This window comes from Alexandromys fortis, unplaced genomic scaffold (genome assembly GCF_014885135.2).
Source record: "Alexandromys fortis isolate MF-2015 unplaced genomic scaffold, M_Fortis_MF-2015_v1.1 scaffold_17, whole genome shotgun sequence".
Classification (NCBI taxonomy): Eukaryota; Metazoa; Chordata; class Mammalia; order Rodentia; family Cricetidae; genus Alexandromys; species Alexandromys fortis.
The window spans coordinates 7,517,066-7,537,651 of NW_026067896.1; the positions used below are offsets into that span (position 1 = coordinate 7,517,066).

Below are 20,586 nucleotides of genomic sequence, written 5' to 3' on the forward strand. Positions count from 1 at the left end.
CTTTAGATACTTCTCTATGTTGCAAACTTGATGCACTCTAGTGTTTCCAATGAAATTCATTACAATTCCAGGTTTTTAACAGCGGGGGTGGCTTCTCCAAACACTTTGGAAGACAGTATAATTAAAAACTCGCCAACTCTGCCAAATAATGCCTGGAAATATAATAATGGCACAGAGAAAAGGGCCCACTGGAAGGGGTGAGCTGGAGAACCACTTTCCAAAGACAGGTATCAACATGAAGCTCATACAGCCTTTGGAGAGAACTTTCTCTCTTAATGCTTCTATATGCAGTAATCTCTGAAAATAAGAATTTTTTTACAAGTGTCATAAATGAAGCCGATAAAGGCATGGGCTTGAGTATGTGTGTCCTTTTTAATAAGCCAGAAATACATAGCAACAATTAAAAACACTGGTTCCTGAATCGTCATCATCAGTGACCCACAGCTTTGCTCTGACACAGGCCAAGCTCTTCAGTTGATGAGATCAGCTTAACGCCTCCCAAACTGTCAATAATAGTGATGATAATAATGTAAATGTCTTCAAAACTAGCTACAGGGCCAGAGTCCTTAACTCACCAGAAATGGAGACGTTTATAGCCTGGAAAAGCAAAACCAAGGTCTCCAAACCATGACAAATTCTAACTGCGCAAAAGACCAAGCTGGTAGTCAGAGGCAACTGACTCTCCTCAGGTGCTAACAAAAGGCTGTTGTACAAAACTCTACGCTGGTACTTCATCGTTATGCCTGCGTGGTTTATGTTTAAGTCCCTCCAGAAGACTGCATTGTGTCTGGCTGCACATGCTCTAAAATGCATTTGCCTTAGCCACCGCCCCCCAGAAGGACTAGAAGTACAGAAATAAGAGCACTCTAAAGTCGAACTCTCTGCAGTCTTTCTGGAGGCTTCCATCTGCCTTCACCCCTCACAAAAGTGATGGAGAAGTGAGCATTTCGAAAGTCTCAAGTGAATTTCATTGAGGACAAAAACCCTTCTCCGAAATAGCCGCTCTGAGAAAGCAAACAAACTGGGCAACATGGGTCTATTTTTAAAAACATTCCCGCTGCAGGGGAGAACTCCCGGAGAATGCCAGTGCAGGAGTTGCTACTTAATTCATTAAGTTCCCATCTCTTCTCGGGTTCCAGAAAAAGAACAGTGTTGCTTTTTTTTTTTTTTTTCTTAGCAACTCAGGTTCTACCAAGCAACTTGACCATTCCTCCCCAACACCGCCGCCCCCGCCCCAAACACACACACCCACGCCAGACCTTGTCTAAAGCTATCTTGGGCAGGATTTAGGGCGCACGTGGGTCGGGAAATTAAGGACTCTTGCACTTCGAGAAAGATGATTAAAAAGACAAAATAAAAATGGATGTCACATAAGAAATGTCACAACGAAGAGTTCAAGAGAGATGGCACAGACTGTGGACCACAGGATGAATCCCTGAGCGCTTGCGGGAGAAAAACCCAACTCATCAGGCTCCCTCCCAGCTCTTCCCTCTGAGTCTCACCGCGCCTACTAGGGGCAGAAGAAAGCCTTCTGCGGAGCACTGAGACCCTGAGAGTGGGCAGTTGTAGCCCACACAAGAATTGAGGTTCCCATATTTGGGGTCCTAAAAGCCTAGGTGTGAATGAGCCCTCCCGACACTCCCACCTATTTAGGAACCCCACGCACCTTCAGCCGAGAGCGACCCACCTCGTTTATTGCGTCTCCATCGGTTGCCTTGGCACTGGCTGTAATCCATACAGTTCAGAATGATGAGGGCAAAAGAGAAGAGGCGAAAACGCATCTGGACGGTCGGGCTGGGGAGAGACGCCTCTCAAAGTCGAGGAAACGCGGGGCTCCTGCGAGGAGACAGTGCGGGTTGCGCTCCTTAGGGAGGACTCGAGACAGATGCCACTGGCCCTGAAGCTGCAATGATCAGTTTGGCTCGCTGAGCATCTCTCCCTCCGCCGTGAACCTGGGAAACGGGGAAAGAGAAGCAGGGTGGGTGGGGGGATCAAGAGAACCCAGAGGAGGTACCGGCACCTTCGCGCCTCTTGATTTAAAGAAAGGAGGGCGGGAGGACGCGAACTCACTGGCACGAGCCACGGAGTAGTTTAAGGCAGGGCAGATGGCACAGCTGCAGGCGACTCGGAGAGGAAGGTGATTACAATCAGTGAATTAGTAACCTCTGCTGCGCAGTGGCTTCTGACCCTGGGGAAAGGGCGTTGTGCGGAAGAAAAAGCGTCCTAAGAGCACCGGAGCGCAGGGCTTTAAAGGGGCGCTCTTGAGCCCTTCGCGCCCGGGTTGGGCTATCCCCGCGCCGTGGCACCAGGTGTGGATCGCCTACCGTGCGCGCGTGTCTCGGGCTGCACGGCGTGCCTAGGCGCGGCGCTCCATCCCAGGCTCGGAAAGCGAGCCGGGCTGTTTGGTCAGCACGTGGGCTCGGAAAAAGTTTGCCAACACCCGCCGAGAGCTCTTGGCAGCTATAGGATTCGGCCGGCTGCAGCAGGGTCCGCGGACCCCGAGGGTCCTCAGGGCTGGCGGCGCCTGGCAGGAGCGCGCAGGCGGGCAAGCGCGACCGCAAGCACTGGGATGCTGGGTCTCCGCCCGCGAAGCGATTCCCGGGCGAGGGGCGCGTCCCCTCTCCTCTCGGCGTCCGGGTCCAGTCGCTGCTTCCAGGGATCTCTCCACCACCACTTCACAGCTGAGGTTTCTCCCTGCCCGCGCTGGGGAAGACTAGACACTGCCCGGAGGCCGAAGGGATGTGGCCAGCGCACTTTCCGATGGAGATGCAGACAAGCTAAGGCTCGGGATGCTTCTATAAGTAGGTGGTGCTGTGGTCCAAGGCATCGAAAGCCAGGCTGCCTCAGAGTTCCTGGGTCCTAAAGCCAGAAACGCTCGTTCGGGTTTCCCTGAGGTCCTAAAGAGCGCTGACAGCATGCAGAGAGCCTCACGCAGGAAGAAATGCTCACCAGGCTTTCACAGACGGTTTGTGCAAGCTGGACAGTACCTAGAGTGAGGGAGAGGCCCTGGCCTTGTTGTTCATGCACAAGGCGTCCTCTCCGAAGCTCTGGGCTCACCTCGCCATTAGCGGTTCTACAAGAGAATCTGATGAGAAACTGAAGATGCCTTCTGGACACTGCTTCCTGAGCTCCTGGCTGGGACGGCTGCTTCTGAAAAACAGAGTTTAAACTTCAACCACTTTCTTTTTTATTTTTATTTTATTTTTTGACATGAAAACACACCTCTGCCCTTTTTAAAGTTTAATCTCAGTCTGCAGGCGGACTTCCTCAGATCTGAGAGCAAGACTAGATCTCACTTTAGGGAGTGAGATTTAGTGTTTCTCCTCTCCTCCACCTTTCCTTGCAACTTATATTTTCTTGACTTTACTTTTCCCCCAAGAAATTTCACGAAGGTGTGTGATACTTTGCAATACCCCAAAAGAAATGTTTATTTCCCACTGATGCATGTTTTATTCTTAATCCTTACTCCTCTTGCGTCTTCCAAGGTGTGAATTAAACTTTTAGATGCCCTGGGTTTGGAAAAATACCTTCATTAAATGTGCTAGGTGATGCCTATTTTATTCTAGTGAAATCATCTGTCCTATATTCATTACTATTGGAAATTGTCGATTTCTCTGAGTGAAAGATAAGAATTTATAATGCTAAATGAAGCAAGATGGCTGACTCTTTAGACACATTGTAGGCACATTATTACAGTGGCTTTTTTAGAGGCTGGTGATTGATTTTATTTTGGAGACTGGATTGTAGCCCAGGCCAACCTGGAACATATCCTGGTAAAGCTGGCTTTGAACTCCTGATTCTTCTTCCTCCGCCACCTAAGAGCTACCATGACAAGTGCATGCCACTAGCCCAAGCTCTACAGTAACATTTTCTCCTATTTCAATTCCCTTTTTCATTCCTTCAGTTTCTGCATATGCTCTGAAATTCGAGGTGAAGAATCATATAGAAACAATAGGGGTGTTAGTAGCCATATTTGTCAACTATTCCATTATTGCTTTGTCCACAACAATTTTACTGACATCACTGTTGCATAGGAACATTCCTATTCTGGGAATTCTGGTGCCCGAGAACACCTAAGTAAACCTGGGTTTGGTGCCATTTCATTGAAGAAAATTGAGCCAGGACACTTGCCACACAGAGTACAAACTTCTGATCAGACATATAACAGAAGCAGTTACTTTGTTCCAGCTTACCTAATCTTGGACTCTTTTATTTAAAAATATATATTTATGTATTTACTTTAAGTGTATGGGTGTTTTGCTTGCATGTATGCAGATGCCTGTATACCTGATGCCTTCCACGGCCACAAGAGGGTATCACATCACCAGAGACTGGAGTTGGACAGTTGCTGGCCAACATAAGGATGCTGGGAATCGAAACCCTGGTCCTCTGGAAGAGCACACAGGTGTTCTTAACTATTGAGCCCTCTCTCCATTCCCAGTCATTGACATTTTATCATGACTGGAAACAACTTAGCATTCATAGTTCCCCCTCCAGCTTGACAAATGCCACTCTCTCCTCTCCTCCAACACACTCACGTGCACACACCGAAACTGCTGCACTTGTTAGGGTGAAATTCAAGGGAGGAAAAAATGCTTTCCTTAATAACTCCCGGGATGCCAGCATTGCTCTGACACGCACTAAGATTGACGGACTTATCAGCGTCCATTGTAATGAGCACAAGGCTGAAATCGTGCAGAGCTCCTATTCCTGGGTTGGTCTAGGCAATCATCCGGATCTCAGTTTCTTTGACAGTGTTTCCAGGAAATTAGATTAAGTTCTCTTTTACCTCTTCTAGCCAAAGTCCATATTTTGGAGGAATTTTCTATGGGGCCTACAGAGTTTGAGAGCAAAGCCATCAGTGAATGGATTCTCCATAGGAGAGAGGCATTGTCATCCTGAATTCAGTCTGTGAATGACTTTCAACTGTATCCCTCCAATGGTTCAGAATTCTACTCTGGGTTGCCCCGTTTTAACCAGAAATATTTTTACAATGGTGAACCTCTGGGTTCAATGGGCAAGAAAAGTATTTAGCATGTCGAATGTGTTTAATATTAATATTAAAATAGACTCTGGAAGAAGAGAAAGTGGCTGAGTACTTTTTGATGATATCCTGGTCTCTTTCTTGATTGTAAATGATAGAAAAGGATAAGAGGGGGGAGATTAAAGTCTGACACACGTGTGGTATTCAAAATCTCAGGCATCATTTCAATGTAAAGTTACCTATACACATTCTTTTCCCTGCCCCCTTCCCCGGGGTGTTTATTTCAAGAATCTAAGTTTGTTCCCACTTAGAAATTGCAGCCTTGGTGGATCTGAAACTCTTCTGGATTTTCACCTGATATCCTAGCTTCCTTTCATCCCTAAGATTAGAATGTGCTGTTGTTGGGGCTCATGGTTCACAGTCATTCCATTCTGGAGACTAAATGGAACTCTTCGTCTAGCCGAGCTTATAGGGTGGTTTGGTTAAGGAGCTTTGTAAATACGTACATGCCCAGTGTTTGTTTACAGAGATGCACACTGAGAAGGCCGAGTCCACACCATTTACTCTTGACAGAAAAGTTCTTTTCCTTGGAATCAATTTCTTCCTGAATAACTTTCTGAGTTTTGAGTAGATTTTCAGAGATGAAGATGGTGCTTATCAGTCAAGTGTGTGTATTTGTGCAGGTTATATTGTTACCTTTAAAAGACCTCTCTCTCTCTCTCTCTCTCTCTCTCTCTCTCTCTCTCTCTCTCTCTCTCTCTCTCTCTCTCTCTCTCTCCACCCCCAGCTACAAGGTTGTGAGAACAGGAGTGTGAAATGTCCAAGATGGCAGGCAGATAGCTTAGATTTTCAGTTCTTTCAAAAGAGCATTATGTAAAAGCTCTCACTCGTCCCTCCCCCGGGCAGCCTGTTCTCTTTCTTAGAGTTATTTTTGTATCATTCCAAGTTTTGAGTAGATGTCCAATACTTCTAAATACTTTAATCATTTTTTTTGTGCTTGACAATCAAGCACAAATGTGAAAGTATGTGTATGTACACGTGTGTTCTTGCTCACCTCTCTTTCACCCAATCCCTCTTTGTGGAGCTAGTTGGATACTGTAGTCACAGATGTAGACCTCGATGTGTTAAGTGTGTTTTCCAGTATGTTCCTTATCCCTTCAGTGTTCCTTCTTCTTTTCAAGCCATCCCACATCCTTTCCGTCAGCTCCCTACGAATACATTGTCATTCTTTTTCTTTTTTTAAAACACCACTTGAGTTGATTTTACATGATAAATTCCTAAAACCGAGAAAGTAGAACCAAACATTTGTGCACGCCTTTGTGTTCTTCCCCATCCCATGTGAGCGTGTGTGTGTGTGTGTGTGTGTGTGTGTGTGTGAGTGTGTTCCCCACAAATTGCCTTTCATAAAGGTTTGATGATATTCCAGTGTATGAAAATTCTTTCTCCCTCAAAATCAAACAATTCATTTATTAAATACTAGTAGGCAAAAGAGCTTCAGAGTAAAGTTTTAAACTGTAATTCTTTGCTTTTTAAACAATGTTGTCTTCCTCTAGTATGTTTAAATCATTGTATTTCCTTTTCCATGAACGCTCTAAATACAAAATGTGTTCCTTTTCCATTATCTTCATGCTGTGTTTTGATATATTGAACATACTCTGTTACTATGTACTATGTCTTGTGACGTGAACTGTAAATGTGTTTCTTTCCAGTTTTATCAGCTGTCTTTTAACTGTGTATGGATGTCTAGCAGCATACAGAAAACTTGAAATCACGTGCTAGAGTGGGATTTGTCAGTCTTACCTTCCTGTAGGTCACAGTTGACAGAACTGTGGCTCGTGGCTGGCTCGTCACATTTTCATTCAGCAGGCGGCAGATGCATAGATTCCACAGTGAACGTGAATGCTCATGACCGATCTCAGTCTGCACCACAGAGACCAGGGTAGAATATACTTAGCACTTTTGGAATCTTGAGTGTTCATGTTCACAGATTTGGTTGAATTTAGCACTGAGTCTTGTTTTCATTAGTTCACTGATTCAGATTCTTTTAATCTCTTATGTTGTCAGATGTTCATCTCCTCGGACTAAAGTTTCCCACCGTGTTTTTATTCCTTGTTGATATTTGTTAATGGCACATGTAATACCATAGGCTGGAATAATATTGGCGTTTTATGCCATTGTGTCAAAACTGACTATGTAAAAATCTTCCTTTTAAATATGTTAAATGATCATTCTGCTAGCTGCATGCGATAGTACGTGTTCACATATTATATTTGTATAGGGAAATTAAATAAATGAGGAAAATCTTCACAGAGGTCACAGATCAGTCCTTATCCAGCCCAATTTATTATTTTAAAAAGTCACACCATAGTCACTTATTCAGTGTTTTTTTTAAAAAAAAAAAGTGTAAATATTTGATTTTCCAAAAGCTAATCCTGTGTTCTGCCACTTGAGAACTTGCTTCCACGCTGATGTCATAACATCTATTTCTTGATTTTTGTCCTACATCTCCTCAAAAAAAAAAAAAACAGAAGATCATATTGCTCATTCCAGAGGAAATCCAGATCAAACCAGCTCTATAGAGAAAACTCAAGATCTGACCTAAAGTTTTGATGTTATTTCCCTTACATAGTCTCCCGTGCCCTCGACAGTTTGGAACTAAAATACCATGCAATACTTCAATGTTCTTATGTGAATGTAGCTTCAGAAGCAAACGCCACTGTGAAAAAGAGAGAGCCATGAAGATTCTCAGTTATTTAAGCTGTTTAAGTAGGTTCAGTTTTCACTGCTGTGGATGGGGTGTCTCTTTCACTCTGTTTGGACAATAGCGAATCTCTCTGCGGCATGACTGAGATAAACAACAGGTAGCATCCTCCACAGACTTTTCCCAGTCTCAGCATCCAAAACAGACACACCTTTTCCAAACACCCATCTTGTGGTTTATGGCTAGAGCAGCTTTTGCTGGTGCTCAAGGGCAGACTTGGGGCTCGCCCTCAGCGAGCAAATGGGAGCTATAACGGGCATTTCCCCCGCCACTTTCATTGCTTGCTCCGTTTTGTGTCTGTCTTTATTTTATGTTGTCATGGCTATTTTACTTTTTGGGTGTATTTCAGTTGGTAATGTTAAATATGTTTCTAGAAGCCACTGCATTGGACCAATATGGGGAAATGTTTTTAAACATAATAGAAATATACATATACACAGTAGTCAGAAGGTGGGAGTCTTTGAGCTCCTGAAGACTACTATTCTGTTCAGGATAGAACTAAGGAAATAAGCGTGACGAAAAACTGGGGTCCCATTGGCAGAAAGGGTCAAGACAAAAACATACAAACAAACAAACAAACATTCCATCCAGTTTCCTAAGTCCCTCCTCTGGTGAACCACAGGGATATTTGGGGACACTGCAAATTAAAGAGAGTTTAAAATAGAATTTAAGAGTCCCCCAAAGTCTTGTTATTTCCCCTTCCCAGAACATAGTCATCTAAGTAAATGACCCTAGGTCTTCCTGAGGGAGGCCAGGAGAAAGATTTACAGTTCTAGACTTGACTTCACCCAGTAAGGAACTCTGGGGCTGTGAATTGGCTCAAGCCTGTCTCACTCTCTTGTGATAAGTCAAGTTTTACTTGGAAGCCACACTGACCGTTTTTCAATTACAAATCAGGTAAGGGATGAATTGTCCAATTTACCAGATGTAACCAATTTATTGGTTAGAAAACTAGGTTAAATGACTATAAATAGTTGGATGCAAACATCAAATATCAATATTTGCTTGTTCCTGTTTCTCTGCTAGATCATACAGATGTGTGGATTGTACCTAACTTTCTGTCTAGGTGTTTACACTGAAGGGTATGAGCCACATGTTGTGGTGTATGCCTGTGTTCCCAGGACTCAGAACAACAGTCACACGTTTGAGGCTGGACTGGTCTACATAGTCAATGTCGTACCAGCCAGGCTAAGTAGCAATACCTTGTCTCAGTGAACCCAAATCAATAAACTTGAGGGTGTGAAGTAGTGAGTGTAGCTCAGCTAATCAAGAAAGTTACCCCCAAACAATCAAAGGGTGAGGTGAGCATGATGCGCCCTCTTCTGAAAGAGCTGGTGCATCTGTGTGTTGACAGGGACTCATGTCATCTGTGTGATATGGAAGCACAAATTCGCATTTGTGTTCAGAAATTAAACTTGACTAAGAGATGACAGTCACGTGCCAGACTGTCAAGAGATGAACTGATACAGTCCATACTGTGCCATCTAGACTAAGGTGGAAAGAGTTTTCTGCAAATCTCCACCTGCACAATTTGAAAAAGAATTGGATAAAAAAGAGGCATTGAGAGTACATTGGAGCCCAGGAGCAGAAATACGATCTGGAATGCTCTTGGAAGCTCATTTCCATCGTGAGGCAAAGAGGGAGAGATGCTGAGGTCCACAGATGGAGTAGCTTAAACTTTTTGTCTCTCCATCCAAGTTCTCCTCCTGACTCACCATCTTCCAAAACTACCAGATACCAGAACCATCAGCCGAGACCAGCTGTGAAGACCATAGTTTTCCTTAGCTGTGACCACAAATTCCACTGCTGTCACCACGTGAGGGTGCTTACACTGCCTATTCAGATTTTTGGCTTTCTGGGTCTTCCCCTTTCCTTCCAGAGCTTCATGTCCTCAGTTCCTGCCGTAGTAGTGTATGATCTAATGCCTATGGCGAGATCCTTATCCACAGCCGCAGTAATGGAGCATGCCATAACTGTTTTTTCCACTACACAGCATGAAAATGTATTCATTTTCACTGTCTTTCTGGCAACATCATCTGCTCATCCTTCGAGTATGCTTAGATCAATATTAAGTGGCTTTATTATTTCGACTAACTATGCTATTCACGGCAAAGTCATGTAGCAAACTAGGGCTACCGTTGCTTTCCTAAGCTTTATTTTGTTTCCTCTGGAACTATTATCACCTTTGCAGACCATAAATTCAGTCCAGATGCTCTTCTGAGCAACCGAATTACCATTTGCTATGTTTATTTGGACCCAGTAGGACATTGGTTTCATCTTCTAATTCTTTAAAATAATAGTTAACACACAAAGTAATGAGTCTCATTACAGTATTTTCAAATATTTGTATTCAAAAATTTCATCAGGCTTTTCCCTAAGTCATCTTCCTCCTTTACCCCCCCCCCGTGCCCTGTGCTCCCTCCCCACTCTGGCTGATTCCCTGCCATCCCCCATTGTCTCTTCCCTTCTTGGGTTCTACTACCACCTCTCCTCCTTCCCACCCCCATAAAGTCCCTTCTGAAGACTCCAGAAGCAACTGCTGAGGAGTTGCCTTTGGTATCTTTGTTCTGGGATTGTCCCTTCACCAACCTCACCACTTCCTCTTTCCTGTTTAAACCTTCACCACAGTGTGGGGCATTCCATAAGGACTGAAATTGTTTTAATGTAGGAATAAATGCTTTGATTTTTTTTTTGTGTGTGTGTGCATAAAAAAATGTCCCTAATCTACCCTCACAACTGGTTGTTTGATTCACTGTAAACGCCAAGACTGAATTCATTTTCATTTGGCCCTTATTCAAGTACTGCCTTTTAACTTCCAGTTATTTCTTTTAGGAGGTCAAAGCATTCTAATTATGATTTTTTACATTTTCTTTTTCTTTTTTTCTTCTTTTTTTTTTTTTTTTGATTGGGTCAGGCTCCTGTGTTGAGTTCACTCCAGGAAGATTAAAAGTCTACAGTTTCACTCTGAATAGATATTGGTGTGACTATTTGTTTCGTTGGATTTTCTGGTGACTAGCTGGCCTTTTAGCAAATTTATGTCTTTTATACCTAAAAGTATTCTGATAAGAATGCATTATTTCTCCTCCTTACTGCTTGGTTTCCAAGCTATTATTCAAATATTGAATTCTAATGTCTGATTTTCCTTTATTTGCTTTATTTCTCATCTCTGTCAGTTTTCCCTAACTCTTCCCTCAGTTTTTTCCTCCAACTCATTTAATGTGTTTCCATTGCTCCGCTCTCTCTTCTATCTCTCTCCTCTCTCTCTATTTCAAAATTACTTTTTCTTTAAAAATATAGTATATTGATTTTTTTCTGAAGCATAATTTTTCCTGTGTCTTATCTTCATAATTTATAAGGATTTCCTTGATGTTTGACAATGTCTGGGAAATTGATTGTAATTAAAATGAAATTAAAAGTTGATATTTAGAACTTGAAACTTGATTTTCAACTTGCACTTTATTATATGGCAAAAACTGAACAGAAGTAATTAACTGATGGAGGCATTGTTAATTTATTAACTATTTCAAAGGTAAAGTCAGATTTTCTGCAGAACTGTTCATATTTTGCCAGCAAGGGGCCTCTGGAGAGACAAGGAGAACAAGGCTGCCCGGTTGCTACCATGGTTCATCTTCTCTCTTGTTCTTTCTTACAGATTTCTTTTGTAAGATAACTGTTTTACTTTATATCCATTGTCATTTCAGGAGAGAATCACATCAGAGCCCTGAAAGCCCACTCAATTGCTACTTTTCTTCATGCCCTTTCTTTTAGTCACTAACAAACCATTACTGAAACTTTTGTACTGGCATGGTATTGCCAGTGTTATGAGCAGAAGTGACCTATGAAATAGGAAGAAAGAGATTGCAGATAACCACAAAAAATAAGATGTTATTTTTGCTTCCCAAAGTTTTTATTTCATTTTAGTACTATTTATTTATTTTATTTTGATCCAATTTCTAAACCTTTAAGCATATTCTTAGGTTATCCTAAGTAGGAATTGGCTTGTTATGGCACTTTCCTGCACACGAGCTGTTGGGTTTTGTTGTACACCCTTCTCACCTCTGAGCCTTCGCCTTTGTCCCTTTCTCCTCTTTTCTTCTCCAGAGTTCCATCACCCTCTCTTTTCTTATGTTTCCCTTAAACTCCCTTCTTCCTGTCCCATACTCATTCTGGTTTCAAGACCCATGCGCAGACATACTTAAGTACATGCACCATTGCCTGTGCACAGACATATGTAAGTACATGCACCCATTACTTTAAGTCTAAGTTGCACATATAAAGAGAAAATATAGAATTTTTCCTTTCTGGGTTTGGAGGGTTTCACTTACAATGGTTTCTGGTTGATGTAAACAACATGACTTCACTGTTCTTTATGACTCCATAAAAATCCCATGGTGTACCTTCACCTCATTTTCCTTGAGCATTCATCATCTGTTGGTGGTCATCTAGGCAGGTTCCATTTCTTGGTGAATAGTTCAGAAAAATAAATGGGTGTCTGACGGTCTCTGTGCTCTGTGACCTGAAGTCCTTCCGGTACATACCCACTAGTGTGTGTGCAGCTGAGTCATGGAGTAGTTTCTGTTTCAGTTATTTTGTTATCAATGTTGGCTTCCAGTGTCTGCAGCAGTTTACTGACCAATAGTAAACAAACGTTTCTAACACATTTGATGGGATTTGTTGTTTGTTTGATGATAGCCATTCTGACTGGGATAAAGTAGGACCATGAAGCAGCTTTCACTTGCACTTTCCTGATGGCCCGCATAACTCCTGGACGTCTGTATTTCTTCCCCTGAGGACAGCCTATTCAATCCCTTGGCCTATTGCTGTGGGACAATGGTCTTGTGCTTTGTAAAGATTTGTCTCTTGTATTGATTTTAATAAAATGCTGATTGGCCAGTAGCCAAACAGGAAGTATAGGTTGGATGACCAGAATAGGAGATTTCTGGGAAGAGGAAAGGTTCAGTCTGCAGCTGTCACCCAGATGCAGAAGAAGGAAGATGAGAATGCCTTGCTGATAAAGGTACCAAGCCACATGTCAAGCTAACACAGACAAGAATTATGAGTTAAGATGCAAGTTATAAGAATTAATAAGAAGCCTGAGCTAATAGGCCAACCAGTTTATAATTAATGTAGGACTCTGTGTGTTTATTTAGGACTGACCTCTGTCAACAGCCTATTATATTGATTCTAAGGTTTGTTTTTTCTAGTGTTTACTATTGTGTTGTTATTTACATAGCCTGGATATTATTCCTAACATATGTATAGTTGGTGGCAGTTTCCCCCACTCTGAGCACCGTCTCTCCATGCAGTAGCATGTTTCCTTCGATTTGCAGAAGGCTTTACTTTCATGTACCATTTTTTGATCCCCAAGATGACTTCCTGTGGTACACTGGGAAGTTTCTAACTATACCCACATCTTGAAATCTTTTCTGTGTGGTTTTGTTCTAACGTTTTAAAGTTCCAGGTTTCTACATTAAAGACTTTGATCCATCTTTAATTGATTTTTGTCCAGAGCAAAAGATATGAATCTAGCTTCATTCTTCTATATGTTGAATTCTAGCTTTCCCCAGAACTACTTTTTTTTTCAGAGTTTGTCTTTATTTCTCTGGACATTTTTACAACCCAGTTTTCAGAAATTATGTATCTGTAACTGTGTGGCTGAATTTCTGGATCCTCTTGTCCATTGTTCTTCATGTTTGTTTTTGGTATTATGGCTCTGTAATTTAAGATTGGGTGTTATGATGCCTCCAAGATCACTTTTTTGCTTAGAATTGCATTGTCTCTTAGGAGTCTTTTATGCTTTCATATGAATTTGGGGATTAATTTCTCTATTTCTATGAATAATGTCTGGAATTGGAGGTCACACTGAATTTGTAGATTGTTTTAGGGACTCTATTAACTGCTTTCTTTTTCCTTTTGTTACTTAAGAATTTCATATATATATGTATATATGCATATATAATGCATGTGATGCAGATGTCCCAACAAAAGCTTAGCTCCCATTGAGTCTTATTTGCATTTGACCAGCTATAGGTCACTATATCAATCACCATCTTCTGCAACACAAACTTTCCCTGACATATGAGTACAAAAATAAAAGCACAGAGAAACTTACTGTGTCCCCTTAGCAGAATAATATTATTAGGCTCTCTCCACTTAGGCCTATCATTAAGTCAGCTAGAAGTTTTTGGCCCAGATAACAGTACCAGGCATGAGTTCCATTTTTTTTTTAGTGGGCTTTAATCCAATCATAAAGTGTTTGGCTACTCCCATGATAAGACACTGTGTTAAATAAGAATAGAGGGAGTCAGCATATTTGCCTTGTATTAAATTTCAGAAGACATTCTCTCTGTAGATATATCTCAGCAAGAGTATGCTTGTTTAGAGAACATAAAGACCTGAGTTTGTACACCAACACCACAAATAATAACACCACCACTGTCAACAGTCCTAGGCTGTTTGTAAGGATTCCCTTCTCTCAGGCTGTTGAGTGGTAAGCTGATCCCATCCCAACTAGTAGGAGCATTCCTTTCCCTTGCACACTGCGACTGACTCTGGAGGAAGGATAAATTACGGAAGTAGAATTTTCCCAAACCACAGAAGAAATCGAGACACTGAAGTTGATATACCACAGGTTTCAGATCAGGTGACTGTATTGGAGTCATGGCTTGCTAGTTATAACAGCCAGCAAATACAGACAGATTTGGGGTGATCACTCTGAAACACAGTAGTTTCTTCTGACCTTCTGGAGGCTATGCTCCACTTCTCACAGGAAATACCCAAAACAATGGGCAATACCAAACCCTGCAAAGACATTGACCACACCTATGCACATAAACCTGTGAGGATATTTTTTTTTCTGCTTGAGATTTTCAGACAGACAGCATCACTGCTCTTGGATACAAGCCTACTATACAGGTATTACTTGAACGAGAGCTAGTGATACACAGATAGTCGATACGCCTAAGTAAGAAAATGAGTGAACAGTGAGGGTCGTGCATGTACAGTGGCTTGGACGCACACTCGGGAATGTAAAAAACAGGTCACACCCTAGGCAAGGACAGAACTGGATGGTCAAAGACGCTGTCATTCTATTCGGAACAACACACCGGTGTTCAGAATTACGAACTTAAAAACTGTTTTGGGGATTTTCTATTTAATACATTCCAATTCTGTTAGGCGTCTGGTAACTGAAACTTCAATAAGCCAGCCACAGGTGACAGGAGACAGCCGTGCTGGAGCCGGTGTTGCCATAGATTTTACAGGTAGAGCTTCTGATGTTACTAGGAGACAAAAATCTCAAAGCAAAGTCCACTGTCCCTCCAGCTCTTACAATCCTTACACCCCCTCTTCTAGAATGCTCCCTGAGCCTTGGGTATGGAAGTATTTTGTAGATGTATAAAGTGAGATTGGGTTTCACAGCTCTGAATGTTGACTGGTTGTTGTGCTCTGTAATGGCCTCTCCCTGTTGCAAAGAGTAGTTTCCTTGATGAGGGATGATGGCTACACTTATCTGTGGGTAGAAAGACAAATGTTTATAGACTGTTGCACCTTCCCCTTTCCTCCTTTGGTAGACTTGAATTTTTTTTTTTTGTATGTACTTTGAAAACAAAATAGCCCTGGTATATCCAGAGCCTGAACTAGGAACCAAAAGATAAGAATAACAGAAAGAGTCTATTGAAAGTGAGAATGAAAATTTAAAAGCAGAAAATCATAAAAATTGAGATAGTAGGTCTGATTTATTGTAATCATAAAGTTGAGATAATAGGTCTGATTTATTGTTAAATAATATTTTACCAAATTTCCATAATACTTTGCCAATTACCATTTCAAGTGTGGCAAATATTTCATTTTTCAGCTGGACATGTGATGTCTTCAATCCCAGCAAGGGGATCTCTGTAAATTCAAGACCAGCCTGGTCTACATCCTGAGTTCCAGGATAGGCAGGATTCTGTAGAGTGGCCTTGTCTCACAGAACCAAAATAAATAAACTAAATACTTCACTTTGTTTTGTATCCTTGTGTCTTTTAAAAACCTGAGTTGTTTTGGAAACAAATAATTATAAGGTTTCAGAACTAAAAGGACCTTAGGACAACTTAATAGAACTTTTTTATTTTATAAATTGAGAACCATGTTTTAGCTGAATATCCTAGACCTGTCAAGTAGGTAAAGTCATATGAATAGAACAAGGGGTTAAAGAAATTGGGAAAATGTATAGCAAGATGATAAGAAAAAGAAGGAAAATAAGAGAAAATATTTCTAGAAAAAATAAAATTTGGAATTCACAGAAGAAAAAGAATAAGAAATTTTGAGAAAACCAAATAATACTTGAGGGTTTATGATTTTCTTCATAGGCTGTGTTGAGTCTTTTAGACTCTTGTCTCTTTTATTTTTGTGATTACACAAATAATAAATATTAAAACTATATTGTTCACTAACCCAACATCAGACAGAGGTCTAATCTCCAAATATACAAAGAACTCAAGAAATTGGACACCAAAAATAAAAAATCAAATAAAAAAAAATGGAGTACAGACCTAAACAGAGAACTCTCAAAAGAGGAATCTAAAACAGGTGAAAGACACTTAAAAAAAAGTTCAACATCATCAGAAAAATGCAAATCAAAACAACTCTGAGATTCCATCTTACACTTGTAAGACTTACATACTGATGACAGCGTATGCTGGAGAGGTTGTGGGGAAAAGGGAACACTTCTGCATTGCTGGTGGGAATGCAAGCTGGTACAACCCCTTTGGATGTCAGTGTGGTGATTTCTCACAAAATTAGAAAACAACCTTCCTCAAGACCCAGTAATGCCACTTTTGGGTATATATCCAAAGGATGCTCAATCGTGCCACAAAAACGTGTGCTCAATTATGTTCATATCAGCTTTGTTTGTCATAGCCAGAATCTGGAAAAAACCTAAATGCCCCTCTACCGAAGAATAGATAAGGAAAATGTGGTACATTTACACAATGGAGTACTACACAGCAGAAAAAAATAACGACGTCTTGAATTTTGCAGGAAAATGGATGGAGCTAGAAAACATTATTTTGAGTGAGGTAACTCAGACACAGAAAGACAATTATCACATGTACTCACTCATAGGTGGTTTTTAAGCATAAAGCAAAGAAAAACAGCCTACGAACCACAATCTCAGAGAACTTAGACAACAATGCGGACACTAAGAGAGACTTACATAGAGCTAATCTACATGAAAAGTAGAAAGTAGAAAAAGTCACGATCTCCTGAGTAAATTGGGAGCATGGGGACCTTGGGGGAGGGTTGAAGCGGGGAGGGGAGAGGAAGGGAGGAGAGCAGAGAAAAACGTAGAGCTCAATAAAAATCAATAAAAAATCAAAAAAACTATATTGTGAGTTCATACTATTTAATAAGAGGACAACTGAAACCATAAAAGTAGGAGAGAGACCAGAACACACTATACTGAAGGACAGATGTTCCCTTGATCGTCCTGGTCAAGTCACCCTGAACTAAATCATTTGTCTGCTCTTTTCATGTGAGGTACTTACCTTATCCATTATCATGGAACTTGCAGTAACTTCACTTGGGACAAATATGCTTCCCTTCCATAGTGACATCAGCCTCAGCCGTGTGACTTGCTTTGGCTGACAGCGTGCATGATCCAGGCCACAAACAAACAGAAGCATTCTGTATTTCTTTTGTTTCAGAATTACTTTGTTCTTAAGACCAAATGTCCTAAAGTACAAGTGACTACGGCAATTTTGAAAAACAATTTTGTCCACCTTTATAAACCCATGTATTTCTTAATACCCCTGTGGTACATTAAACAGATCATAAAAACCCATAATCTGCATAATTTGTAAATCTACAATCATCCTCAAATGTGATTTTTTTAAAAAAATCAGCTTGACTCTTCCCAGCAAAGATTCAAACTGCTTTGTCATCACTGCAGGGGAAAAAATCACTTTACTTTTAAATATTAAAAAATAAAAATCATAGAGTACTCTGTATATATAGGCGAGAATGCCCCCCCTTCACCACCGCCAACATAAAAATATTTACAGACTATAAATATCTTGGTTTCGGGACTCAACTGGTTATCTGATAGTTCAGTGATGGTCTCAGTGCAGAAAGAAAAATATGTTTCTTGGTTTCAGAAGAAGGAAAGGGAAAACAAGCCCATTGGTCACATTTTTTTAATTCCGAGCTGCAAAGGGAATGTTTTCTTTCATGAAAAAACAGCAGAAAAAGACTCCTCTAGATTTTTACATAAAACTCAAAAGAAAAAAAGAGAGAGAGAGAGAGAGAGAGAGAGAGAGAGAGAGAGAGAGAGAGAGAGAGAGAGAGAGAGGGAGAAAGGCAGGCAGTAGGCTACAAGGAAAGACCAATTCAGAGAAGGAGGAATCTACACTTTAGAAAGGTAATAATCAGACCAGACCCGTACTGCCACCAGGAGTGTAGCTTCGTATAGAGCTCCAGAAAGACTTGGCTGCACTCACTCATGGTAGCTCCTGCCTTGCAAGCCCAGCACAAAAGAGGCCTAGGTGGTAAGGTTGCCATGAGTTCAGGCCCAACCTAGACTATAGATCTTGCCCTCCCCCTCCTTCCAAAAGACAATTATATAGCTGGGTTTCTACATGGACTTCTTCCTCAAAAACAAACAAACAAATAAACAAACAGCTAACATTACTCCTTCTTTAAATTTAAAAATAAGTATCAATTTTGTTTGTTCCCTTTCTTCTTAGATCAGAAAACAAGAGAAAGCGAGAAACAGAAAACATAAAGGATAGCACTTATACTTCTTTCTTAGTTTCAAGTCCACGGGCTTTTTCTCATTTTTTTTTCAAAAAGTCTAAATATGCTTAAAAATCGTAAGAAAAATATGGTGTTCTGCATCCTGAATCTTCATCTTTCAGACAGGCCTGTTTGTGAGTGTCCGTCAGGTCCTGCCAACTGTGAAGCTGGATTCCTGCTGGAACGGCCCAGTGCAAGAATATCAAGTTTCCTCAGCAGAGGATCTATTGCAATCTGCTACGATTTGTGAGACTAAAGAAACATGGTCTGCCAGCCGTACCCTGCAAGGTGGTTTGGGTAGGGGATGATTCCTGGGTGCTATAAGATATTTTAGATTCTGGAGTTTTGTTTGTTTGTTTGCTGTGTGTGTGTGTGTGTGTGTGTGTGTGTGTGTGTGTTTGAGATGAAATATTCACCCATCAAAAGAGTGGATTTGATTTCCATTCCTATGGGGAAAAGAATCTGTTCTTTCCCCCTTTTTGGTGGCAATTCATTATTTTACAAGATTAATTACTGGTCATAAATCTCATGTGTCTACAATATTTGGCTCACACTCTACTATATCTCTATAAAATATGAGTAAATCTAATATAACAGATTGTGTCATCCAGTGTATGCATTTAGGAAGGTGGAAGCCAAATGGAAGTAAATTGAATTGGCTGACGTCTAAGAACCAGAGAGCTGCATGAGGTCGCTTGGCGTCTCAGTCCTCCCCTGTTGCGCTCTGCCCCTTCAGGAACCAAGTTCTGTAATCACAAGCCCCTGGCTCCCGGAAGGCTAGTCTTCATTTACCACGAAGGACCACTACTCCACAGAAACGGAATTTGGATTCTTGTAGCATTTTTCTCTCCAGCTCTCTGGGTACAGTCCCATCTGCTCTGTGTCCCCCACTCAGCGACACTGTAGAATTGCATTCCCTCTGACTTCAGCCACCGCAGCACCCCACCAGGCCCAATTAGAGTCCCGGGGACTTTGGAAGAGGAAAGGGGCTCTTTTATTTCTCTGTGTCCTTTTATTAAAACAACAACAAAAATGTACCAGGCCTTCATCTGGTGCAGGGGTCAATACGCCACCAGTGAGAAGGGCTCTGAGCAGTAGTAACCTAAATCAGTACAGTGACTAGGAGCGGATTGTGGTAAGTTAAAATTGGTGCACCCTATTCCATGAGAGCAGGCACTACTCCGCTATGATCAACTGTTTCTGCATAAGCATTTGCCACACTGATGTCAAATCTTTTTATCTTTCAAGAAAAAAAAATCCAATCAAGAAAGTTAGGCAAATCCATTTTCATGGCAGATCCTAATTTCTATCGGCAGTCACTAAATTTAACAAAATTAAACGCACAAACATTACAGCTCGAAGCTTTCAGTTTACAATGGGAAGTGGCCATTTGTCTTTAGACATGTGGACAATAACGTTAACATCTCCAGATTGTTCACTGACTCCAGTCTCGGCCTCTTCAGAACTGCAAACCCAGCCAGTCTGCTACAGTCACACAACGTCACCTCGTGACTACTCACTTATTACTCACAGGTCCCTTAAGTCCTTATCGAGCAGCTTTACAGCGGGCTGGGTGCGCACGGAGAAAGGGGACACCACGCCTGCCCTCAGGGAATACGCGACCTACTCAACGAGTCTGACACTGGAACTAAATTTGTAACGTGAAAGTAATCTGAAAGTCTACTGTGGAGAATCACTGAATGCCAATTCAGATGGTCACTGGGTGATTTTTAAAAACCCGTTTCCACAGCTCCAGTGCTGCTCCACCTTCTCCCAAGCTCCCACGCGCAGCTCCACCCAGACAAAGGCGCGGCTCGCATCGTAGCTGCTGATTTCCTCGCAGACCCAGCGAGCTGGCTGTGCCTGTTGGGTGTGATTCGTACTGGCCCAGCTCCATTACGTAATTGAATTGCACAGATTCAGAAGCCTGTGGACATTTATAACTTCAGATGTAATAGCATTCCTTTAAAGAGTGTTTCCAATCGATTCCGCTTCTCTTATTGACGTAATTCCTGTCATCTGCAATTTACGTGGCCTTACACTCTCTCCTGTGTACAACTAGAACATA

General features: G+C 41.5%; 1 protein-coding gene across 2 annotated transcripts in view; it reads right to left on the reverse strand.

Moving 5' to 3' along the window:
- Rspo2 (R-spondin 2) overlaps nt 1-2,751 on the reverse strand; it is a 126,818-nt gene extending 124,067 nt beyond the window's left edge. The window contains exons 1-2 of one of the 2 annotated variants that reach the window (XM_050162327.1): nt 2,325-2,751; nt 1,688-1,952 (exon numbers count right to left, since the gene is read on the reverse strand). In XM_050162327.1, the coding sequence (XP_050018284.1) occupies nt 1,688-1,781 (94 nt within the window). In that variant the 5' untranslated portion in view covers nt 1,782-1,952; nt 2,325-2,751. Of the gene's footprint in view, nt 1-1,687; nt 1,953-2,070 lie in introns of both variants that reach the window. The other variant, XM_050162320.1, reaches the window with a different exon arrangement.
- Between the last annotated feature and the right edge of the window lie 17,835 nt (nt 2,752-20,586).